This window comes from Prinia subflava, chromosome 20, assembly GCF_021018805.1.
Source record: "Prinia subflava isolate CZ2003 ecotype Zambia chromosome 20, Cam_Psub_1.2, whole genome shotgun sequence".
Lineage (NCBI taxonomy): Eukaryota > Metazoa > Chordata > Aves > Passeriformes > Cisticolidae > Prinia > Prinia subflava.
The window spans coordinates 7,138,376-7,164,027 of NC_086266.1; the positions used below are offsets into that span (position 1 = coordinate 7,138,376).

The window sequence follows — 25,652 nt, forward strand, 5'->3', positions numbered from 1 at the left end:
ATTGGAAAGGACCCTAAAGACCATTTAGTTCCTGTCCCCAAATAAAAGGTGATCTCTCATTTTTTAGATATTACTGAGTAACACAGATCCCCAGCCCTATTGAGGCAGACAAGGTCTTTTCAGGACATGGAAAGCACTTTCTCCTCCTTTGATTTGATTTGATATCAGCAGCTCTGGGATATGCTAAATGATCAAGTGCAGACAGGCGTGTGCTTGTTCCATCTACACTATGTTACCTCTCAGTGTACAAAGGTTCCCTTCCTAATAAATCCTCCTCTAAACCGCTGGTTTAAAGTTCTATTTTCTTTTCTTTATTGTCAGAAACGTCATCTCCTTTATTACTTCATGACCCTCTTGTCTGCAGAAGGGCAATTCCAAGGCTGTGCGGTGAACAAGAGAAAGAAATTATAAGCCAGAAACTCTGATGGGTTGGTCTCTTCCTTTGGGAGGAATTCCAAGCTTGGACATAGTGCTAACAGAGCCTGGAAATTTTTAAACCCCACGTGTGTGGTTTGTCATTTTGCTGGTTTGAAGCAGGAGAGTTCCCAGGAGTTGCCTGAATAGGAACACTGGAACCTGGACCTACTTGGAGTTTATAGAAACAACAGGGAAACCAGCACTCCCTGGTATCCAGTGCCATCCCTTCCCCTGAGGAGAGAGGGAATTGCCCCCGAGGAGAGTGGGAATGCTTTGAGGGGAACAGGGATGCCCTGACAGGAGCGGGAATTGCCCTTGAGGGGGACGGGAATGGACCTGAGGGGAGCGGCATTGCTCTGAGGGGAGCAGGGATGCCCCTGAGGACAGCAGGATTCCCCTGAGGGCTGAGGGAATTTCCCCCAGAGCTGTGGGAATTGCCGCGAAGGGAAGGGAAATTGATTTGAGGGAAGCAGGGATGCCCCGAGGGGGAGAGGATTGCCCTGAGGGCAGCGGGGATGCCCCGAGGGGAGAGGATTGCCCTGAGGGCAGCGGGGATGCCCCGAGGGGGAGCCGGGATGCTCTGAGGGAAGGAGGAATGCTCTGAGGGGAGCGGGACTGCCTCGAGGGGGAACTGCGCCGAGGGCAGCGGGGATGCCCTGAGGGGAGCGGGAAGCCGGGGCCAGGACGTGCCCTGAGGGGCAGCAGGGATGCCCCGAGGGCAGCGGGCGGTCGAGGCCCGGGATGCGCCCCAGCCCCGCGGCTCCTCTGGCGGGGCGGGCCAAGGCCGCCGGGGAGGCCCGGGGAGGCGGTGGCGGAGGAGGCGGAGGCGGCGAGGGGAGGGCAGGGCTGGGCTGAGCCGTGCCGGGCGGGCGGGAGAGCGAGTGACACCTGGGCGGCTGCGCTGCCTCCTCCTCCTCTCACGTAGGTTTCGACTTTCTTCCCCGCCCGGAAACTTGGTGGAGGCGCCGCGCTCGCCGCTGTCGCAGGCCGGCTTGCCGCTGGGCTTCCAGCGCCTCTTCCCTCCCCGTCCCGGGGGCGAGCGAGCCCATTCCCGCCCCCGGCGGCCGCAGGTGAGCGGGGACGGTGAGGGGGTCCCGTGAGGGGGTCCCGCCGGGACCGAGGGACGTGGGGAATGAGGAGGCGCGGGGCTCCCAGCGGGCTGAGGTTTCCCGAGGGGCTCGGGGTGTCCCGACCGGCCGAGCGCGGGAGTCCCTTCAGGGGCTTGGGGGGGGGTCCCACCGGGGCTGAAGGGATGCGGAGTCCCTTAAGGGGTTCGGGGGGTCCCGCGGAGCTGAGGGAACGCGGGGCTCCCTGAGGGGACGCGGGGTCCCCTGAGGGTCACGGAGGTCCCTGAGGGTCTCGGGGGTCCCCTGAGGGTCTCGGGGGTCCCCTGAGGGTCTCGGGAGTCCCCTGAGGGTCTCGCCGGGCTGAGGTCGGGCGGGCGGGTCCCGAAGCTCCCCGTTCCCCCAGCGGAGGGCTCTCGGCCGTGACCGCGGCCAATGTCCCTTATCAGTGACACGGGCAGCGCAGGTGAAGGCTCCCGGCCCCAGAGTTTAACTCTTCACAGGACCCACCAAACACGGCCATTTTCTGCTTGTGAGGGGTCTGAGGGAGGCAGCGGGGCAAAAATGTCTTTGCTAGGAGAGGGAGAGCGGCGAAGTCGGCGAGTTCGCTGGTAATTAATGCAGGGGGGAGGGAAAAAGCCTATAAATAGAAGTTGAGATAAATAAGCAAAGCATGACAAGGTGAGGATGTGGACCTTTTGGAAATACCTTAAAGGTAAGAAGTACAGGTGATGATAAGGTTTAGTTTAACCCAAAGAGTAACCATCTGTCTGGAAAGATTTTTATATGAAAAGGGTTTGTTTTTTTTTTTATATGAGGGATGTAAAGCGGGGTGAGGCTGTGTGCTGCTGAAGGGGTGATCCTGCTCTGCTTGGCTGGGTGCACTTGTTATCTCGAGGATAATGTCAGCAGGAGAGAGATCTGATGGAGAAGGAGCAGACCAGGCAGCAGCCAGCTGATGCCAGTGCAGGAGGTGGCAGGGACAGCGGGACTGCCCCTTTCGGTGGCACTGTAGGCTTAGTTGGCTTTAAACTCTGCTTGAAATGGCACTTTCAACTCCTTGAGCGGTTTTTGGGACCTACTTTACCTCGGGAAAGTAAGAAATGCAAAATAAGCGCTTCCCTGCTGCTTACCAAGCCCAAAAAGTGTCATATTTAAACTTCTGCGAGGCAAAAGAACCAGAACATAAAGTTTCCGTAGAAAAAGCTATTCCAGCTCAAGTGCAGCCGTAAGTGGTAGGGGAGGTCTCTGCTGTGCAGGGGGTGTGTCGCAGCAGGGGCACAGTGGAGATAATTGGCCACCCAGAGAAGTTTCTGTCGCTGTCACAGAAGCCCAAAGTTGTCCTGTGTAATCCTTAAGCCCCTGGGGGCTCAAGCAGCCCAGGGTTTGGGTGGTGTAGAGAACTGGAGCTCTCCTGCAGCAGCGCCAGTTGTGTGCTGTGCCTTTGAGGGATGGCGCTGACGTTTGTCCTTGATGCCGGAGCTCTTTTGGCAGCTCTCCAGCCAAGAGAGAGCAGATTGCACACATGGCTCCTTCAAAACAAAACTTCTTTCTCTGAAGTCGCACACTCCAAGTCGTCTTTCACAATTCCCCTGAGCAGATGTAGTGTGTCTGCTGCTGGAGAGGCCTAAGGCAGTGGGAATATTTATTCCCTTCCCCGAAGGGATTTGCTCCCTGGACCAGCTTATGGAGTCAGAACAGCACCAGTGCTTGTGCAGGGCTAAACAAAGGGGTCATATGGCTGGGGATGGAGCAGGGAAGTGATAAACAGGAGGCCAACCTTCTCTGGGGACTCCCCAGCTGGAAAACTCAGCTGTGCTGGAAATCCACACCTTCTCCCTCCCTGTCTAAGTGTTAGCATGCAAACGGGGTGCAGATGGGATTCATTTAAATAGCGGTGATACACTGGCATAAAACCCATGGGATGAACAGGAGAGGAGGACCTGTGGAGTGCAGCAAAAAGGAGCATCTGTTGAATTAAAAATCTCAAGTTTTTAATCAAACAATTACTGAGGGAGGTGAGCAAGAGAAGAAACCAACCCAGCCATATGGCCTGGGGAATGAGGGCTCAAATGTGGAAGAAACAGCTCCAGAAGGGACCTGGCAGCTACTTGACCTCTAGAAAAACCCCCGAAGTTTGAAGATACCTGAGGAAACAGGTTGAGATTGATTCTGGATAAATTTAGTGCTCCCTGAATGGCAATTCCAATAACTCCTAAAAATTTTAATTAATGGATTTGTAAACTGCAGTAGTGCAGTACTTCCCCAAATGTGGTTAATAAAAGACTTTAAATATTTATGGGGTTGTAGAGTCTTAGACTTCCATACATAAAAGAATAAATATCACTGCATAATGTAATACCTGTAGCTCATGAACCCCCCCCCCGCTGTAATTTCTCTTCTCCTTGCACTGCCACGTATATCTTATTTTTTGCATTAAAATAAAAACTTCCTGCTGCAACAGCTTTACTGATTTCACTTTGAAAATGAAGCTGCATCATTTCATTCTGCTCGTGTGGATCTCCCTAGAGGAGCTGCAGCTGTTGCCTTACTCACAGGCCTGAATATGTTTTGCTGGTTTAATACAAAACCCTCTTGTTTGGCTTTTCCTTCTCAGCTTACTTTAGTGGTGCTGCTCATACAGTTGTTAGGAATTGTGTTTGACAATCCCTCGTCAGTTTGTGGTCCCTGATTTGCAGCACGTAAAATGTTGCTCTTGGCTTAGAAATTTCTTGACACGAATGAAGTTTGAAAATATCTGGCAGTTTTTGTGATATTTCAGATAAGAAATTGCTCATGAGTCAGTATCTCACAAGCCATCTAAAGGGTTAGAAGGGATCTAGATAAATGAGCAGTAAGAGTAACTGTGCTAGTCCAGGAAAAAGCACTTAAGGTTGGAAGGAGGGAAATGGAATAAAGCTGGACAAATTTGGAGAGACAATCAGCAGCTCACAGACAAAGGCTTTTAAAAAATCTTTTAATATATGTATTTATAAAGTGATCCCCTAAGTTTAGAAGTTCCCTGTGCAAATTTTGTTTGGAGAGTGCAGCATTCTGTATTTGGAATATTCTGGAAGGGAAGCACGAGAAGGGATTGTGTATTTTTTAAAAGTGTTTTCTAACTTTGCTTACTCTTTGCCTGTACCTCAAATCATGCAGGTTTTGTAAACAGCTGGAGTAGGGCCTCTTTGAAAGCAGATTTTCTGACAATTAAAAAGGAGTTGAGATAAAACTTGCCCTGTTCCCTGAGGGTTCAAGGGACTCACCTGTGACATCAGCGTGGCCGTTGCTGAAAGCCCAGTAAATCATGAGCAGCCCTATTTGTAAAGTTCTCAGACTTATCTAAGGGTGGGGGGCTGATAACAGAGAAATTCTTCTCACCCAATAAATGTTATTGCAGATCTCCACACAGCAAATAAATAACGGCAGCAGTCCCTGCCCTGGGAACTGAGAGCTGAGGATTTCCTCCTGTACATGATCACAACTGAGCAGGAACAAAAATTGCAGCGTGATTATTTCGAGGAGGATACATAAAAATAAACATAATGGCTCTCCTGGGCCTTTTAGTCCTTACGCTAAGCCCCAATTCCCTGTGAGAGCAACACCTGGGGCTACTTTAGTCCCAATCTCCGCGGGGTGAAAACCGAGCGGAGAGAGGAGATTCCTCCCCCTTCCCTGCCCGCAGCGGCCGCTCAGGAGGAATGTGGCTGCTGCACTCATTTGGGAACAGCTCAAGGACTTTGCTCTGTCGCTTCAGCTCCTTTAGCTGATGAGGCAGCCGCTCCCCATTTTAAAATTATTTTTAGAACAAGAGAAAATATAATTATCAATTCACGTGTATTGTAAATATGTGCCCAGTGTGGCAGAATAACAATGGGTTTTAAAGTCCTGCTGCTGGGACCAGCTTGGACACAGCCTTAAACTGGGATAAGATTTGAAAAGAAAGAAATGCATCCCAAATGCAAAATGCCTCTTGCAGTTTTGCTTCCCCCAGCTGTGAGGGTTGTTTGAAGTCAGTAAGACACACCAGGAGAAGCTGTATGAAATTGGGTGAAAAGGCACCTTCAATTCCATGTGCAACTGTGTAAACTCATAAACCATTAACACAGGTGTCTTTCTTAGACAGTAGAATATGTCTCAAAACTTTAAAAAATGAGATATAATACAGTTCTGTCTCTAGGGGAAGGCAATCTTAATCTAGAGACTTTTATTTTTTTATTGTTTTGACTTCTGCTGTTTCATGGTTTACTTAGGAGCTGTCACCTGAGGTGCAGGGCATTTCAGCTGCTGGTTACAGCAGCTCTGCCTACCCAGAGGCACTGGCAGAGTTTAAGTTCACTTCAAACTCAGCTGCAGCTGCCCTGGGGAGCCACAGTTTGAGAAGGTTTTGTTTAAATGAAGGTAACTTGTTTTCTTTCTTTCCCCTTCACCGCTATCTGGGGGTGAGATGGAATGTAAAGGGGAATTACAGACTTAATTAGCTCGTAATTCAGCTTTTTTAGTTAGTGTGAACAAGCTTGGGCTGGAAAGTACTTTGCATAAAAAGCCCTCTTACCCCGTGGAAGGAAGTCTGAGCAGGGTAATGTGTCCTGCTGTCCCCCTGCTGTCCCCCACAGCACCGGGCACGGGAGCTGTCAGGACAGAAGAGCCGGGCAGGGGAAACCTGCTGCTCCCTCTGGAATGACTCTCAGCCATCCTGCCCTGGGTTTATTTTGTGGACCTGAGATTCCAAGTGCCAAACTCTTTAACTTTAAACAGAACTCCCTTAAGAAAAATGGTGCTACTGAAATTGAGACTTGGACCAGGTAACGAGGAGCTCTGTGCTGCTTTGTCCTGCAGCAAAGCCCTAATCTGGTGTTTCTGGTGTTAAAAACTGTGTCTGTTGATAGGATGTGTTTCATCTCCAGGTGCAAAACTGCTTTCATGCTGCTGGATTGCTTGTGGTAAAGTTTTGTAGAAAACAAGAGTTCCTTGTTTGTGTTTTAACTGACTTAGAAAATGAGTTATTTCATGCTTAAGGCTCAGAGTAGCCAAGATGAATTTCTTTTAACTGAAATTAATTTTAATGTAACACTTTGATAGAATGTGATAAAGATTAAAGCTCTGTAGGAGTTTCTCACAAGACAGCAAGGCTTAGAGCTACAGAAATACCTTTTGTCTCCCAGAAGCAAGAGTTTCTCTCTTCCTGCCTCCTCCCTTCTCACATTACTTTTAAATATCTCTGATGTGACCACCCTGGTGAGGATATTCAAACAGGGACTTTTAAAAGTTATCCAGTTATATAAAATGTAGTGCACAGTCTGCTCCTTCTCCTGTATCCTTTGGAAGTGCCGTGCTGTGAAACCATTGCCTGTCTCTGACCTGTATGACACATACAGATCACAAATGGACAGTGCTGTGCAGGTTTGCTTTCATCTCTCTCTGTAAAGAAGGAATTTGGAGGTGGGCACACAGACAGTGATGAGGTAACAGCATCTGATACTCATTTATAGCCTTCAGACACTCGATCTTTGCCTCACCTTCCCAGAGGCAAAGGCAGCTCTTTGGAAAGTGAGTGTGCTCCCAGATATTCAGATGAACCCAAATCTTAACATCACATCTCCTAATCCCTCTTTGTTTGGTTTGGGGCTTTTTTTGTTTGAGTTGCAGGAGAAGCTTTGGTTATTAATTACTGATTAAATCCTTAAATAATAGCACTGGGTTCCTTCTTTCTTTGTAACAAGCTTCTCCCACAAGCATCAAACTGATTTTTCGGGATAGAGTTGCAGATAGCTGCCAAATTGAAAATGCAGGTGAGGGTGGAGGTGGGAGTATTTAATTTCCTGGAGAGAGATGATTATAGACACATTAGAAAAAAAAATAAAGACAATCCACCCCTGTGGAGGTAAAACTTCCATAGGAATATTTGGGTCAAATTCTGCAAAGAAGCAAATTGATTTAAGTGACTGAAGAATTCCTGTGAGCACAAAATGAGCAACTTGCATGTTTGTGTGGAATATGCTGTAGAAAGGAGGGTGGATATAGTGGAAGCATCTTGCAAAGATGGGAAAGCAGGAAGAAATACATCAATAAAACAACTTTTTCTGCAGCACTTCCATTTGATGGCATTTAATGTATCCGTTTTTCTGGGCACTATGTTAAAATAGTCACTGTTGGATCCCCTTTTGAAGAAGAGTGTAGGTGGAAAGCTTAATTCCTTAAAAGGAGAGGAGAGAGGAAATTTATGCTCTTGTTGCCCAGTTAATATTAACAGAAAGGTAGCACCAGAACCTCCTGCTCTGCAGAAAGAACTGGGATTAATTTTTGAGATTACATTTGTTTAGCCCTGATACTTTAATACTCTGGGTCCTGTGAGACAGTTACTGTTCAGTGCAATCATTAACAGAGAGAAGCAAATGTTCTGAGGATGTGGTAGTGAGAGAAATAAATTAGGAGTACCAACTCCTTAAGTTTTCATTCTCCTCAAACTAAAAATGCTGGCAATTTAAGCTGTTGATTGCTAGTAAGATTTTTAAACTGAGTATTACAGATCTTTCCTTGTGTCAAACTTTCAGATATACTAACCAGACAGGATTTTTTTAAAAGTCTGGAAGATTTTTATAGAAGTTTTATAAATCTGTCTGGAAGTGAGTTATGTTAAAAATGGAAATCCATCAATGCTGCAGAGCTGATCCTGCAGAAATTGCTCAGCAGAAAACTCCTTGGGATTGTCCTGCTCTACTCCAGCCTTTTAGCTCATCTCTCAGGATAGGGTTTCCTGGGATAATAACCCTTTTCTGGTCTAACAGGATAATGATTCTGATTATAATTAATGAAAATACAACTGGCTTTCTGTTTTCTGGTGGAGAAAACAGATACTTCCCCAGAAGCTGAGGCAGATAAAATACCAAATTGTTTTATGAGCACAGAAACACCAGGGAGTTAAATGCAACTTATTTTCACACTTATGATTAAAGAATGGGTATAAAAAATGATGGGAACAATGGAAATTTTAATTTCCATTTTTCTTGACATTGATTACAGTGAAGCAGCTTTGATTTAGAGTTTGAGTCAAAATGTTCACACAAGAGCTGAGCAGTTTCTCTTGGAGGTGGCTCATTAGAAATCCTGGGGCTTCAAGGCAAGCTCAATTAGTGAAAGGGTTGCCTCGTACTTAGCTGTATAAATGCACCATTTCCAGAAGATTTTTACATTCAGTGGCCTGATCTTCAGCCAGATCAGAAAATAATAAAGATAATAGGAAATTGTATCAACACTTGAAACCATTCTCAGGTTTGGTGTTGTTTTTTTTTAATTGACCTCCTTCAATATTGTTTATAAAAATCTTCTTGCTCTTTCAACACTTTTCTGTGCCACTGTTGTAAACTAAGGACAGTTCAGTGAGGGTTGTGAAACTGTGTGGTAACACTGGAAGTGTTCAGTCAGGACTGTGGTGCCTGGCCTAGAAAACCTGTCTCCTTCCATGACCCCTGCTTCACAGCAGTGATGAAATCCAGCAAACTCCCTCCTGTTACAGAACACATGTTCAATGCACTTCTCTGCCTCTGGAAACACAAAACTCCTTAACTGAGTGAAAACTGGTTGAAGAAAGTTGAAGAAAAGCTCTGCCCCTTTTTCTCATGTTTTATTTCTAGAGGATTGGGTTTGCTCCATCAGAATCCATCTGGAACTTGCTTTTAGGTTTGGTCAGTGCTCTGCTGGTGTGTGCCCTCAGCCATCTTCATCCAGATTGTGCTGGCTTGTTTTGTCCACCCCCCAAAAATTAATTAATTGTTTAGCCTTTAGCTGGAATGTTGCAATTCCAGTCTCCCAGGGAAATGTTGTTATAAATATAATAACTGACATAATTATTGCAGTGAAGTGTTACATAGCAGGAGACGTGGGGCACATGCCCCGCAGTCCCCAAACCAGCTTTTATTTGGATTTTCAGCCCAATATTTCTATATCACCATGTCAGTGCTATCCTACATCTGCCCAAAAGCATAAACCATGGCATTTCTAAAATATTTCCCACAGTACAACTGTTTTTTTAATAGAGAACCACTTATCTGATGAATTTTTTGAAAATTGTTTTTTCACTTCAGCTGTTTGAGACATTCTCTAGTCACCCATATCCTTCAGGGAGAATTTTACACTTCTGTTTTGTGTCCTTGCTGCAGACTGGCTGCATGGTTGTGTTTTGCAATATGGAATGTGCTCTGCTTACTCACCATATTTGTGGTTTTAGAAATCAGTTAGTTGATAGAGACAGGCTGGATTTTATTGTTTTTAGTTTGGGTTCTTCTTTTTCCCCCGGAGTTTCCTGTGTAGTCTTAGGTAGGTCTCTTGAGATCCTCTTCAGAGCCATAACAAAGTGTTAAATTCCCAGGAGCTGCTGCCTCTGTGGGTCTGTTTTAGCCTCTGCTGATGTAATTTCTCAGTTTTTAAATGGGAATAGCATCAATGTTACCCCTCAAAGAAATGAAATTCAGGTAGATACGTTATGGCTAAAATTCACTTGTACCAAATGCTGGAATTGTGTGAGCAGACAGGCCTGGTTTGAATGGAACTTTAATTAGTGCTCCACACTGACGGTGGCACAGTGCAATGCCCTAAAAGCAGGAGGCAGAGCTGTGTTTGGGAATGCTGGTGATAAGCTGGAATGCTGCTCTTGGGTAGCCAGGTACCACAGGCACAGCTCCTGCCCAGTCACAGCACAAGTGGAGGCACGGGACTGGGAAGATTTCTTAGATAATCACACTTTTTAAAAGGCGCTTTTTTTTCTTTCTTTCTTTTTTTTTCTTTTCCTTTTTTTTTTTTTCCAAGCTGTACAAGTGAGTCATCAGTTCTATTTCCAAGTCTGGTGAGCAGGGAATGAGCAGTTTGCCCACCAGGAATGGTGCCCAGGGGTTCAGTGCTGGTGTGGCTCTTGGCAGATCCCTTCCAGAGCTATTAACAGTGTTGGAGATGTCCAGGGGGGGCAGATCTGAGGCTCTGGGCCCTGGCAGAGCTAAAACAAGAATAGGCAATGTGCTAATATTGTCAGGAATAGTCTTGCTTTGGCAGGAATACAGATTAGACTACCTGATAAGTCATCTTAAAAAGTCTAGTCTTTGAGTCAGTATTACAGTACCAGGAATTCTACTTAAAAAAAGAAAAAAAGCCAACAGTGATATGCTGATTTTTTTTTTTAATACAGTAAAGATAAGGGTGATCCCAAAGAAGTCCTTATGGGATAAGAAATTAATAAATATAAAGATATTTCTGCTGCTCTATTTCCTTCAATTCTTCGTTACGCACGGGGTGGGGTGTGTTACTCTCTAAATAATTCTGACTCTAGAGGCATTTCTTGTATTACCCTTTTAGAACAGCAGAGTCCATTGGAGCAGCACATGTACATGTCAGGCTTTAACAGTTTTGTGCAGTCCCTGTGTAGTAACTGGGGAGCAAGCTGGAGCCTGATGTTGTGATTCCCTCATTACATGAGTGAAAAGCCACGGAGAGATTCCAGTACTTGGGAGAAAGGCGGGAGCAGGGAAGGGGCCACCCTTTACTGGGAGGAAGCTGGAGAGGGGGGAATGATGGAACAAAGAAAACAACACAAGGATGTAGGGGTTGATTGGGTTGGTCTGGCCTTTGGAGGTTAGAGTGAGGAACTGAGACTGGATTGCAAAGGATTGGATTTGTATCAACCTCCCCTCCAGCTGGAATCCTGAGGACTCTGGACTGAATTCTGAGAGTGGCTCATTGAAGCTGAGGGGAGCCAGGCCTGTTGTGATGAAACAGTGATTTTCTACACACTTCAACTGTGCCTTGTTGGGCTGCAGCAGCATCTGTGCTGGATGAGATCTTAGCAGTTCTCCCCTTGCAGAAGCCCTGCTTTGTGCCTGAGTCCCTGAGCGAGGGAGGCTTGTTTGAGCCTGCTGCCCTCCTCGTGCTGCTCACTCAGCCCTGCCTTGCCCAAGGCTCTGGGCTGGGTTTCATCACAGAGGTGTCAGCCTTGGGTTCCCTGGTGTCTGCAGGAGTGTCCTCCTCACTGAAGGGACAATGGTGTAAAAGGAATTTTCACCTGGGCGCCTTCAAATGAAATCTTCACCCCTTGTTTTCAAGCATCTAGAAGTGAGACAGCAGATCAGCTTGGAGCAGCAAAACTGTGGTGACATTTTTATCTTCCACAAGTTATTACTCAGAAATTACTCATCAGTGAGATTCATCTTGTGTAACCTTTAAACATAGAGCAGAGAATGAATTTGGTAAATAATCTGAACGCCCCCCCCCCCCAATAAAAGTAGTTTATCAGCAAAATTACTGTGAGGTTTGTTTTTGCTGAGAAAGTGGATTTGTTTCATCACCAGCCAAAGTTTTATGCAAATAGTCCAACCCGAAGCACAAGTATTTCTGATTGGTACTGTTTGCCTTGGAAGCTCTTTGTTTCATTAACTGCTGGTGCTGAGCTGATTGATTAGAATTGGTAGGAGATGTTAAGTGATGTCTGATGTTGAAATGTTCCTTTTGCACCTGTAAGATGGTTCAGGATCAGCTGAAGGCTGGCAGAAAGGCCGCTCAGGCAAACAGAAGGGCTGCCTGTTTTAGTTGGAGGCAGCACCAAACAGCAGGGGGATTTCTGAGAGAGGAGGGCAGGGACACTCTGCTTTCATTTCCATGGGTGCTGTCTGAGAGCTGTGCTTTGTTTTGGGGAGCACTGAGCCAGCCAGGCAGGAGTTAAGGAGGGAATGCAAACAGAAGATCAGGGGTGTTCACCCAGCCTGAGTGTTTCCCTCAAGGGGAAGATGCTTTCCTGGCACTGCAGCAGCAGAGAGAGGAGCAAATAACTCCTGTTGTAGCCACCTGGAACCGTGACAGTGATGTTTTAATCTTTTGAAGTGAACAAGTTCCTATGGCTGGGTAAAAATTCGCCTGTGAAATGGCTGATTCTGTTGGTGATACGTTCTCCCTTTAATTAAATAGCTGACTTACCTTGACAATTAATTGGAGTGATGTATGACTTTTATTAGAAACCCATGACTAATTTTTTCTTGCCGTTCCTGCTATCTTATTGTTCTTGTCTCCCCTCCTCCTGAGTTCTGCTGTGTGCCAGCTGTGTCCTCCAGGCACTGGTGCAGACCAGTGTTCCCTCTTGCTTGGGCTTTTACCTGTTCCAGATAAAGTCATTGTTTTCAGGTATTTTCCACATCATCTTTCAGAAATTTTCCATTTCATCACAGTTTTGCAATTTTTTTTGTTTGTTTTGTTTTCAGAGTCTGGGATTCTTTACTTTAAAAAACCCCACCAATCACAAACTCTTCAAAACATCACCACAACGCCCCCCCCCCCCGCCCCGTGTAATGTAGTTTGCTTCCTTTAATACCACATTTCCTACTTCATTAAAATAACTGCCAGGTTAAAAAAATCCTCCCTGCGGTCATCCCTGTGCCTCTAATCTGCTAGGAAACTCAAGTGAATTTTATATTTAATTACAACAGGCAAGATTCAAAATGGATGTGACTGAGGACACTTCTGTTAAAATCAGAGCAGCAGCTACAAGTACTCACTTTGTCCCTTATCCTGCTTTCCCTGGCTGAAAGGAGCTGAGGCTCAATCCTCTGTAACCTTTCAACAAATGATGTGGACTATTCTTTACGTTTTTTCCACTTAGGAAGCTTTAGTCTTTTTATAGGAAATTTGTTTCCATGGGGGAACTTAGGCCTGGATGAGTGGGGAACAATGCATTGTTTGCTAAAACAAATTTTTTTTAAGGGAGTGGGCTTGAAAGGAAGGAAATGTGGTTTAGATTTAAGTTTCTTTTGAATTTTCTTCCTCTTCTTTTGCCTCATCCTCTCTACCCTCCCAAATACAAAACAAAAATCCTAACAACCAAAAGTCCCCAAACTGGCATTTCCCCACACATGTCTTTATAAGATTTGGTATAATCTGGAAAGCCAGTCAAAGTTTAAAAATCACCGTCTTGTGTATCCTTCCTTTCCCTTCCCTCTCTGGGTTGCTCTCCCTCAACAGCATGCAGGTTTTGTCTCAGCTTTTCTAGTCCCTGTGTTGGGCAGGGTTTATTTAGTCTGTCTCTGGCGTGTGTGAAGTTTAGGCCTCGGTTTATCTGCATGGTTAAACCTTGTGCTGAGTGAGGTCCTTGCATCCTCTGAGCTCTGGGCTGTTCATTCACTGGGAGCTTCTGGAGGGAAGGGCCCTGGGGGGGCAGGTGGGGGTGCAGATTCTGGGGAAGGAAGCTCAAGGCAGGAACACAGTTTAATTTTGAACTGGCTGGATTTAAAGCAGGCAGTTTGCTGGAAATCTCTCTCTCTTTCCCTTTCCCTAGAGGTCTGTGTGCCAATCTCCTTCCCTGCTGCCATGGCTGACCCCGTCCCTGAGGAGAGCGTGTCCCAGGCCCCCGAGCTGTGCTGTGAGTGTGGCCAGGCACACCCCTTGCTGGACAATCACCTCTACAACTTCCAGGACGAGGTGGACGACGAGCTCATCTGCCACATCTGCCTGCAGCCCCTGCTGCAGCCCATGGACACGCCCTGTGGGCACACGTACTGTTTCAAGTGCCTTGAGAACTTCATGCAGGAGTACAGCTTCTGTCCCATGGACCGCAAGAAGCTCTCCTTCCAGCAGTGCCACAAGTCCAGCCTCCTGGTGAGGAACCTGCTGGATAAGCTGCTGGTGCTGTGTCCCTTCAAGGCCGAGTGCCAGCAGACCATGCAGCGCTGTGAGCTGGAGGCTCACCTGCAGAACAGGTGCGTTCCCTTTCCATCCTGTTATGGCCGGGGCTGTCGTGCTGCTCGTCAGAACCAGCCATTCTCAGAGCAGCTCCTGAACTGGGGCAAGGTGGGACTCCAGGGATGGCAGGGTGAGGCTGCAGAGGTGGGTGGTGAGGACAGTGTAATTGTGTGTGTGCTCTGGAGGAGAAGTTTCTTATGGAGAAGAGCTGCTCACCTTCAGGCCATCTGCAGACACTAAACCTGTCAAACACCCAGACATTTGTGGCTCCGGAACTGGGGCACCAGCTCTGGAGCTGTTAGAAGCAAGCTTATTCTTGTTTCCCTTGTGCAGAAGAGAAAGGCACAGAGTCAAGGCTCTGAGAGCAAGGGATTGTGCAGTGCTGCCAGTTTAATTGGTCCAATTAAGATGTGCAATACATAAGTCTTTGATTCAAATAGTGCAAGTCCCTCCAAGCTGCACATTATGCACTTGCTGAATCACCTACTTATAATTCCATTATCTTCTCTCATTCTTTTGCTGAGAAAGAAAAGCAAATGAAAATTCCTGTGTTTTTTTCTGTTCCACTTGTGTAGAGGAAGGGAGACTTCTGGTGCTTCACTGCAGGTTGAGCTGTGGGCAGGAAGAATATTGTCACTTTAAAAGGAGTGCAGGTGACAGAGCTCTGGTGTGGTGTGTGGAGAACCCTTGTTCCTACCTGGTTAATTATTTCCAGGGAACGGAACTAAGTGCAAGCCCTGCTGCAGGTGGAACAGACCTTCCCTGGCAGGGTGTATTTATCAGCAGTGAGAAATGCCACGGCCTTGTTTCATTCAGCTGTGTTGTAGTTTGTTGTGGCAATGATATATTTTAAAAATAAGCCAACCAGGGAACAGGTACACTTAGGGTACCTTTGCAGCTGCAGCCAAGGATGTACCCTTGTGGTTTTTGCTTGTCTTCAGTCCCCATGAGCTGAGAGCTCATGTTAGAACCAGGGGAAGGGATGGAAGGAGCCTGGGTGCCCCTTTCCCCTCAGTGAAAGTTGATAATCTCCTTTTTCTTGAAGCAGCCCTTTGTCCTGGCTACTGGTTCCAGGCTGCAGGGCTGGGGCCGTGGCTCACACCAGGGCTGGCCCTTCCTGTGCTCTGCAAATCTGCCCTGCTATCAGTAAACTCCTGTCCCTGGTAATCCGTCTGGCACAGGAGTTACACACAGGGGAGAGAGGGAGGCTCCTCCAGTGTTTACATTAGAGACCTGCCTGGAAACTGTATCATTCTCTTACATATTCCACAGTTGTTTGTATCTTTCTTGGGGACAGAGTACTCGAAGATTGGAGGCTATTTCACCTGGGCTGTGGGCGCAGTCAGACTGGAAAATAGGGGAGGAAAAAACCCCAAAAAACCCCCACAAAAAACCATAAAACAAAATAACAAACAAACAAACAAAAACCACAAAAACAAAACAAAAAACCAGATAAGAAATTTGCCCTGGGATTTGGGTGTTTTCTTGTTTAAAGTGAGAGTAACTGATAGGAGAAGATTTAAGGAAATAAGAAGCACATAGTGACTTATTTTCTTGGGGGATTTCCCTGCTATTTGCAAATTGAATTTGTGTTTTGGTATCTTAGGAGGGGCATGTGCACAAGTGGATCATTCATTTTCTGTCACTAAGTTCAAGGTTATTTTACTGCTTGGAGAATAAATGAGTAGGAATAAACCAGAGGCAGTAATACTGGGATAAGACTTCTTTAGCCAGAGTGTAAGTAGTTCAGTTTAATTTGAAAAATGACTCTGATAAACACCCAATACTTATATCTCTGAAAGTGATGTTTTTGCATTTATCACCTTCTTGCCTGTCACCTTTTTTTATAAATAGTTGTGATAAAAGAGCTGTTCTTCCTCACCTGTTAATACCAAGGCAGGTTGGTGATGTATCTGCATCCAGGGCACATTTTGTGTGTACAATTACATCCCAGTTCTGGGATCTTTGTGGGAGCACTCAGCGGGATTAGGAGTTAAATTGCTCCCATTCAGGTAGAGCCATCACCTGCATGGACTGGGCGTGCACCAGGTCCAGGGTCAGGTCTCATTCCACAACAGAAAATGCCCAATCCTCCCTTGCTGCCCTTGTGTGTTGCTGGTGTGTTAAAACAAAGCCTAATTCAAGGCTGAGCTTGAAACTTGAGCCACTTCCTTTGCATCAAGGTACAGTTCACAGGGATCTGTACAACGTCAGAGCTCAGTATTTGCTTCTATTTAAGAAGGGTTTTTTCTTCATGGAATGTTTGCCAGGTAAATATTTAGCAAGGGAGACTCCTGTTTCTGTTATGTTCTTCTTTTTCAAATAATTTGCTTAATAATTTCAAAAGTAGTGAAGTAACAAGCCAGCACTTAAGCTGGTACTTGTACACATAGAAACTGAAGGTCAAATGAGAATCAGTTTTATCATCTGAGAAACCAGCTCTGCACTGGTGAGATCTGGAACCAGCTTCTTCTCAGGGTTTGTCAGAGCTTTCATGTGCTGGGTCACCTGCCCAGGCAGAGCCTTCACTGACAGTCCCTGCCAATCTCTCTCCAGGTGTCCTGGGTTTAAGAAATACAAATCTGAACTGCAGAGGAAGAAGAATCCCATTTCCAAAGGGAAGGAAGATCCTCCTGCCAGGGGGGAGGCAAACACGCCCAAGGATCCAGAGGTCCTGAGTGGAGGCTCCTCACTTGTGGCAGAAAGCTCCGGAGCTGCTGTGGTGTCACTGGGCACTGCCGAGCCTGGACTGGTTAATCCAGCTTTTGAGGAGACTGAGGAAGGTGAGAGTTCAGTACAGAAATGTATTTACCTTTGATAATATACAAATGAGGCAGTTATCTCAGAAAATTCAAATTTTAAGTGTCCCCAGCACTGTCAGACATCCTTAATACCACTCAGCCATTAGTAGCCATCCCTTCCTTGAGCAGAAGGGAGATGCATTCATGTGCAGCAGGGGTGGCAGAGTCTGCTCACAAGCACAGAACTGTACAAAACCATTTGGAGAAACTCTGTGAGATTGCAGTATTTGCAGTATTCTGTGGAGAAACAAAGGCAGTCCCTGTCAATGTGAACATCGAGCACTTAAAGCCCTTGCAGAAGCCAGATAATTAGTAACTAGGAAGTGTTCCAGGTTCTTTTTAATCTTGTTAGGAAAGTTAAATATACAGTCAGTTTCCTGGAGGGGTCAGTACCTCCCTCCTGGTGTTTTTCTAGCATAAGTTAGGTTTTGGATTAACAGGCAGCTCTGAAAGCCTTGCAGATCACATCACCATCTCCACTCCAGTGTAGCAGCCCTTGTCTCAGCTTGGTAGGAGGCAGCAGCGTGGAAACCTCAGTGCCTTGTCTCAAAGTTAGGCTCAGCTTCCACCCCCTGTGCCTGGGACAGAGGTAACTCACAGGTCAGTTCAGTTCCCTGTTGGCTTTTTCCCAAAGCACACCTGGAGCAGGTTTTGCATCCCTGTGTGACACCTGCCTTTCACCCTGCTGGGCCTGCCTGAGTGTCCCTGTGCTGGAGATCTCAGCCCGCTTGCTAACAGCAACTTTCATCTTCAGAATGCAGCATTGCTTAATCTCCAGAATGCTGTGAAACAGCCAAACATTCCTCCTGTTTTACAGGGGGGATGGGAAGAGGGGACCAAAGGAAATTAGAGGAAGGAAGTTGCAGAGCAGTAATTACAGCTGGGTAGTCCCTTTCCCTCGTGGGCATCATGGAAACTGGAATTTGTTGTGTGCGTGTTTCTAGCAGGCCAGCTGTCACAGGAGAAAAATAAATCTCTAAATATAGCCAAACCATACTGAATGTCTTTTAATAAACCCCAAGCAACACCAGTAAGGAGTTTGAATTCACCAAAAGCTAGGAGAAAATGGGAAAAATTCTGGAGCAGCTCTAAAGAAAGAAAAGAGGTTTAAGCTTTTTACGTGACCTTAGTTCTCCTGATAGCTGCTTTCCCTCCAGATGCTACACTGAACACAACCTGCCAGGGGTTTGAACCTTGGGGTGCTGTGAAAAGGAAACTTCTGTTACTGTGTTTCTTTTTCTCTTCAATTTCCACAAGCAGACCTTCCTCAGAGAACCAGTCTTGTGGCTGAAACTACCACCATCGAAATCCACCGGGAAGATCCTGAGGAGGAGCTGGGGATGAGGATAGTTGGGGGTAAGGACACCCCCCTAGGGAACATCGTTGTTCAGGAAGTGCTGCGGGACTCTGTGATTGCTGCTGATGGAAGAATTGCTCCTGGAGACCACATCCTTGAGGTAGGGAACCCCCCTGGTGGCCCCATGGCTTCCCTTGACTGCGGGAGGAGAGTGCCTGGAAGAACTGGGAAATCTCTGCAGCTGAGGGTTCAGAGCACTGATCAACCCTCTGTGTCAGCAGCATTGTGAGTCTGCTGGGGCTCAGGAACACTGCTGGCATTCCTTCCAGCCAGACTCGCATTTCTCTTGCATATTTGACAGCTTTTTGAAATTTGGGCCATTTTGGATAAAGTAAAAGATTCCTGCCTGACAGATTTCATGCAGCAGCCCCATTTCTCTGCTCTAGTTAGGAAGTCTCTTAATTGCTTGTTCCACTGTGTTGCTTAAGCTGCATATTCTCCATGGGCAGGTCCAGGGTGAGAGCTGCTGGCTGGCAGTGAGTGTCAGCTCCAAAATGTGAGTAAACGCAGAGCTGCAGCCCCAGCCCAACCCACAGCCAGGGCACTGCCCACACTGGCAGGGCTGTGAGGCCCTGGGTGACCGAGGTGACACCTTGTACACACAGTGACAACACTTAGCACCTCCAGCCATGGCTGCCCAATCATCTGCCAAGCCACAGATCCTCGTTATCCCATGGGACTGGGCATCAGGAAGGGCTGGCAGCCCCCACACACCAGTGGCTGATGAGATCTCCGAGTTGGTTTCTCAGACCAGTGGAGTGACTCCTGTTTTATCCAGCTGGGTGTCCGTGTCTCAGTCTCAGCAAACAGGACAGGGCCCACCCTTAGGAGACCTGTTAACATCCTAAAAGGCTGCACAGAATCTTGTGTGACAACAGGCAAAGCAAAGTGTTGCCTTCTCAGAGTCACCCTGGTGAAACCATAATTAGATGGATGATTCCAGAAGCTTCCAGAACCACTCAAAAGTGGAGATTTGGGACTTCTCCAAGCCTGTACTGAATGCTGGAAATAAAGGAAAAGCAGATCTGCATTTCCATGGCATGGAAGGAATGACTGAACATTTCTAGATTTGTTTGTTGTGCTGGTTGTCTTGTCTTGTCCCTGTGCTCAGCTATTCACCAATTATAGTCTAATTCCATCAGGTTTCTTCATTCTTTTTTAGAAAACTTTGCTCCCTAATGTGCCTCAGAGTCAGAGAATTGCACAGGGAGTTTTCCATCCTGCTGAAGCCTGGCCATGCCCCACGCTGTGGACAGTGCCTAATTAATGTGGGCTCTGATTAGTGAGTGCTTTGTTTGTCTTTGTAGGTGAATGGCGTCAACATCAGCAGTGTGACTCACTGCCAGGCTGTCTCCTTCCTGCGCCACCCAGGGCCTGTTCTCCACCTCATGGTCCTGCAGGAGAAGGGCTTTTCCAACAAGAGTGCCCAGCAGGACTCTGCAAGCCGGGAAGTGATCCACGTCACCCTGGTAAAGAGAGACCGATCTGAGCCCTTGGGAATCAAACTGATCAGGAAGACTGATGAGGCAGGGATTTTTATTCTGGATCTCTTAGAGGGAGGCTTGGCAGCCAAGAATGGGAAGCTGAGTCGGAATGACAGAGTGCTGTCAATAAATGGCCAGGATCTGAGGCAAGGAACTCCTGAGGCTGCTGCCCAGATAATCCAGGTGAGTTCATGGAGAGGCTGTGTGGAGATGGCTGTGAGTGGCTGATGGCAGAGCTCCTGTTCTGAGCCAGGGCTAACAGAACACACCAGGGCAAGCTGCATCCCCCAAATCTCTCTCATGGAAAGTGATTCCCTTCTGGATGTGTGGGAAGCACTGCTTCCAAATGAGGAGAAACACCAAGAGTGGGAATCTGTGGTGAGTCACCCTGACAGGTCTGAGGGGAAGCCGTGGCTCATGGAACAGGAGTTCATCTGGGGAGACTGCATCTCCTGTGGGGTGTTTGCAGCCTCTCAGCCTTGCAGAGGCAATGGTGGATGCACTGTGTGGATTCCTGCAGCAGACAGGGAGGGATCAGGGCAGCCTCTTGTGCTTCCAGCAGTCACACTGAGGGTGCTGCTGGGAGATGGGATGGGCTGGCAGCACAGAACAGATCCCTTTGGACTGATTTGAAGCCATTTCTCCCCATTTTACCTGTATTTATGAAGAGAGACTGGAAAACGACCTGAAAACATTCCAAGGTACTAAATGGGTAGAAGAGGGGTGGTCTTTCCCTGTGGAATGTGCTCCTGTTGCAGCATGCCAGAGGTTTTGGTGGAAGGAGTGGGCAAGGAATTCTAGTTAAAGGATTAAGGACTGCTGCATGTACAGCAGATATCACATAGATCAGTTTAAATTCTTTATCTCCCCAGGCGAGTGCCTCCACTTTGTGTTTTTATCTACAGATCCCGACACAATGCACCTCATCCCACTCTGTTTATGTCCCAGAAAGGATGTGAGGTCAGCAGGAGGGAGAGTTCTCTTCACAGTTATCAGAGGAGTGCAGTGCCATGGGAGAAAGAGCAGAGTTCCAGCACTGAGGTCCTTTTTCATGTTGTGCTTCCGTTCTGCGGCCTCTTAGAATTTGTTTGCATCCCACAAGTGCTGCTGCATTCCTGCTGCAATGTGCACACACAAATCCCATACGAGGAACTCTTTTGATCCCACTGGAACCAGCAACCAAAGTCTCAGGATTGGCTTCAAGAGGTTTGATTGAATCTCTTTGGAAGTGATATTTGTGTAAAACTGCAACAGTTTTCCAAAATGGTATTTGTGTAAAACTGTGACAGTTTTCCAAAGTGATATTTGTGTAAAACTGATGGTTTTCCAAAGTGATATTTGTGTAAAACTGCGACAGTTTTCCAAAGTGGTATTCGTGTAAAACTGTGACAGTTTTCCAAAGTGATATTTGTGTAAAACTGATGGTTTTCCAAAGTGATATTTGCGTAAAACTGTGACAGTTTTCCAAACATGGTCTGTTCCTGAGGGCTAATTGAAATCCTTGCTTAAGTGTAACTTAAAGAGTCCCTGTTCCAAGGCCAGGGAATTCTCTCTGCAGGGAGCAGGGTCCTGTGGCAAGGAGTGAGAGCAGCAACTGCATTTCTGTCATCCGAGGCAGGAAACGCCCCTGAGCACGTGGGCCTTCCCCAGTGAGTCCTTCACAATAAGGTTCTGTCAGGTGATCTGAAGGAACAAACTGGAGGAGAGCAGCAGGAACAATGGGAGCACTTCCCCTGCAGCCCTGCCAAGGCCAGACCCGCAGCTGGTGAAGTGTTTAACCAGAGGCACTCTGGGGAAAAAATGGATGGGAGATGGTGAACAATAGATGAACAAAGCTGGGAGGGAAAGAGCTTTAACAACTTCCCGTGCAATAAAAGCATCCAGTGCTTGTCATGGCCACTGTGTGTGCACCAGCCAGGGTTCCAGCTCTGCTCATTCTGTAGCTGTTTTGGTTGTTTGTACCCAAGTGCAGAATTAATCATCCCTTTCCACCTTCTCTTGTTTGGTGTTTGTGGGGGAGGGAGGCACGAGTGAAGAGTGAAGGCTGCCTCTACTCCTGTTCCTTCTGACTCACGTTTGCTAATTGCCTTTTTTCCCAATCACATCCCCTGGCTCATCACAGGAGACTTTGCATCACACTGAGGACCTGTTGGAGAACCTCTGCAGGAAATGATGCCAGCCCTCCTCTCTCCCCAAGGCAATGAGCGCTGTCCTTCTTTTCTAACCCATTTTCTGTCTCTAATTTCCACTCCTCGTTTCTCTGGGCAGACCACGGAATCCAGAGTGAACTTTGTGATCCTGAGGCAGCCTGGGGTGCAGCTGGGGGAGCCACTGGAGGATGGCAGCACCTCCAACAGCAGCAGCAGCAGCAGCAGCAACGGGGGGAGCCCAGTGCACCACCGGAGGAGACCGGACCAGAACCACTACAGACGGAAATCCAACTACCAGAAGGTGGGGCTGGAACATGAGGCCAAGGTGCTGCTTGTTCCTGGTTTAGTAAATGCACTGAGTTATTCTGTGATGGTGTTTTATCTCAGAACACTCATCAGCAGCTCCATTTCTGCTCGGGCAGGTTTGGGGGTTTTGGTACTGAAGAACCACTTTGTCATCTATAGGGAAACATGATTTTAAGGGAAAAAGGTAACAAAATTTCTTCAGTGTTAATGCAGAGCTGGTGTTTAATGCTTTGTTGTCTGGAAAAGGCAATGAGAAATTTGCCATCCATGAGATTTTTTGGGGATTTGTTTCTTGACGTCCATCAAGCCCCACACGCTGAGGGTGTTGCAGTGACACCCAGCTGAGCTGGTGTGGAGCCAGGGGCCTTTGTGGCCCAGGAGAAGAATCCCCAGGTGGCCCTGTGCTGCTGCTGTGACTGCAGTGTGGCTCTGCCACCCCTTTGTGGGGCACAACAAACAGCAGGAGCAAGAGGACAATCCCCAGTGTGCTGAACCCAGAGAGAAAACCTGTGTGTAGAGCTTCCAGCTGAGTGACAAGGCTGCTGCAGCTGCTGAGTGCTGTGTTTCAGTGTCCCTGGAGCTCAGGGAGTTGCTGTCCTGTGTGGCTGGAGTGTGGTTCCTGCATTTAAATCCCTGAGTAGCATTTACACCCTGTTGTACAGCCTGTGCTCTAATGTGTGCCTTCATTGCAACCTAAACATTCAGTCAGGGAGAGTTTCATTGCTTGAGATGAGCTCATCACTTGTTCCTCAGTGCCAAATTCCCCTCCTCAGAAGGGGCATCTCCCTACAGCAGATGGATTTGGGATCATGAGGACAGCACTGACGGGTCACCTCAGAAATGCTGCTCTGGATTCCCACCCACAGCAAGGACATGGGAAGCTGACTTTGCCCTCCAGCAACGTTGCTGGAATGCTCTGAGTGAAGGAGACAAATGTTGTCTGCCAGAGCTGGGCTTTTCCTGTTAAATGCATTAATGGAGCTGCATTTTGTGCTGTCATTGCTTCGTAGGATTTGCCTCAGGGATATGTAAGTCATGAGAAGACAGTTGCAATAAAAAAGGAGCCAAAGGAATCTTTGGGAATCACAATTGGAGGTGGAAGGGATAACAAAAACAAGCTCCCTATCTATGTGACAAGTGTGCAGCCCATTGGATGCCTCTTCAGGGATGGCAGAATCAAGAGAGGTAAGGGGGGCTCTCAGACCCTTTATCCTTCAGGAACTGTGGGGTATTTTCAATGGAAGAGGCCCTGGGCACTAAAGAGAGGCTGGAAACAGGGCTGCCATGACCCTGGGGGCTGAAATGGGCTCCACAGCCAAAGGTCTGTAGTGGTCCCACTCTGTTTCACCAACAGGGGATGTACTCCTGAGCATCAACGGCATCGATCTGACACATCTCAACTACTATGAGGCTGTGTCAGCACTGAAATCCAATGCAGCTTCCCACTCAGTCACACTGAAAGCTTTGGAGATCCTCTCCCTGAACTGCCCAGAGCCATCCCTGGACATCAGGGAGCAGGGATTCAGCTGGGCTCCCCTCTGGATCACGTGGCTTGGACTGCCCAGGTATGTTTGTCAGGGACTAGATGGATGGCTGTTAATTACAGGGTTGACTTTCACTCAAACACTAGAAATTAATTACTTTGTTGATGAACTTGGAAGCATTCCTGGTATTCCCGTTTAGCTGAAAGGCAGTGGAAAGCCTCATTTGCCAATGAGATCATAGAATAATGAGTACATAAGGAACTTCCACTGTTTTTCTGGAGTGACCCATCATTCCCACACTCATGTTGGACACTATCCATGCTTTAGAAGCCCTGAAACTCCCTTTTTAAGAGACAAATAGTCCATGTTAGATACATCCTTGCTAAAGTACTGACTGAAATCTCCTGTGGCTCTTTCTGCATCCCCTAACACAAGCCAAGAGACACCTGGGCTGTCTGGGAGTTTCTAATCTGATCATCTCACTTAGGGGCAGACATTCTTTCAGTCTAACTCTTCTTGGCTGTTGTAACTGTGTCATCTTCAGCATGAAGCAGAAATGATTCTGCACAGTTGTGTTTTCCTGCTGCAAAGCTTTGCAGCACAGGCTTGGCACAGGTTTTAACCTAGGAAGTTCCAAGAGAAGCTTGAATTTCCCTCTCCTTCCTGGAGAGGTGAACCTCTGGCTCCCACCCTTCAGCATTTAGATCAAAACACTGTGAAAGGCAGTCTGGTGTCATCCCAGCTGCCTGCAGGAGCATCTGCAGGTGGAGCCAGACCTGCTGTGGGAAGCCTGGATCATTTACAGCCTTGTTCCTTGAGACACCTAAAGAAGAACCACTCACAAAGGCTCTGTTGTGTTACTTAGCAGACTGTAAATGCTCAACAGACCAGCCCAAGGAAAGGCAGCTTTTGTGTCTGCTGTGCTTGGCCTGTGCTCAGCACCTCCTCCCATCTCCCTCTGCCTGCTCCAGGCAGGTCTGGTGTGAGCTGGCCCTGAGCTGCACCTGGAGAGCCCAAACCTGGGCACAAACCCCCAGATGCTGCCTGGTGTTTGTTCTTGAGCTGCTGCTGCAGTGAACTACAGCAAAGCAAAACCTGGCTGGGCCTCTTTTCTTCCTTTCCCCGTTTTTGTGGCTCTCAGGTGCCTTGCAGCTTCCCCACACTCTGCTGCAGGGACTGGGCTCTTCTCTGCTCCTGGATCTCCTGCCTTCATTTCAGGAGTGTCCTGACATTACCTGCACTTACTGCATTGCTGGGAAGTCCTTTGCTGCTGGTATTGATGTTCCCCTTCATTTGACTCCTGAAGTAAGAAGTGATTTCAGGTGCCCTTTCTGCTCTTCACTTTTTTACTCCAGCCTGAGTCCTGGCCTTGGAAGGTGTCTGCAGCTCTGGCTGTGAGGGTTGGCAGGATGCACACAGCAGGGTTATTCCACTTTGGGGTCTGACAGAATGTTCCTCCTGTTTCCAGCACTGAAAAAGGCTGCCATTCCTGTGCTTCCTCACTCCTTTTCCCATCTGCTCCCAGTGAGTCCTGGTAGGCCCTGGCTGCTCACCCAGAGCCTGTGTTTGTCCCCTGGGGATGTTCAGGGTGCCCCTGGCGCTCCAGGCTGGCTCAGGGAGGTCCCAGTGCCCTCACCTGCTGTGCTCTGGCTCCCATTGCAGAGGTCCTGACCCACCCAAACTGGGTTTGCTTTGCACAGGACCAAAGCCCCAGTGCTGCAGGGGATCGTCCTGTGGCCCTGGCAGAGCCTGTGTGCCCCACAGTGACACAGAAACCCCCAGAAATGCGCCCACACTGGAGCCAGCACCAGCTCTGCCACTGGGAGCTGCTCCTTTGGGCTGCCCTGGCCTCACTGGAATGTCCTGCAGGCTGAAAGC

At 47.6% G+C, this 25,652-nt stretch overlaps 1 protein-coding gene across 1 annotated transcript in view; it reads left to right on the forward strand.

Moving 5' to 3' along the window:
* Positions 1–1,273: 1,273 nt before the first annotated feature.
* The window catches only part of LOC134560595 (ligand of Numb protein X 2-like), a 29,358-nt gene continuing 4,979 nt past the window's right edge, over positions 1,274–25,652 (forward strand). The window contains exons 1-8 of the mRNA XM_063416762.1: positions 1,274–1,487; positions 13,789–14,209; positions 16,749–16,975; positions 18,254–18,450; positions 19,658–20,017; positions 22,103–22,285; positions 23,301–23,475; positions 23,645–23,855. Of these exons, the coding sequence (XP_063272832.1) occupies positions 13,821–14,209; positions 16,749–16,975; positions 18,254–18,450; positions 19,658–20,017; positions 22,103–22,285; positions 23,301–23,475; positions 23,645–23,855 (1,742 nt within the window). The 5' untranslated portion in view covers positions 1,274–1,487; positions 13,789–13,820. The remainder of the gene's footprint in view (positions 1,488–13,788; positions 14,210–16,748; positions 16,976–18,253; positions 18,451–19,657; positions 20,018–22,102; positions 22,286–23,300; positions 23,476–23,644; positions 23,856–25,652) is intronic.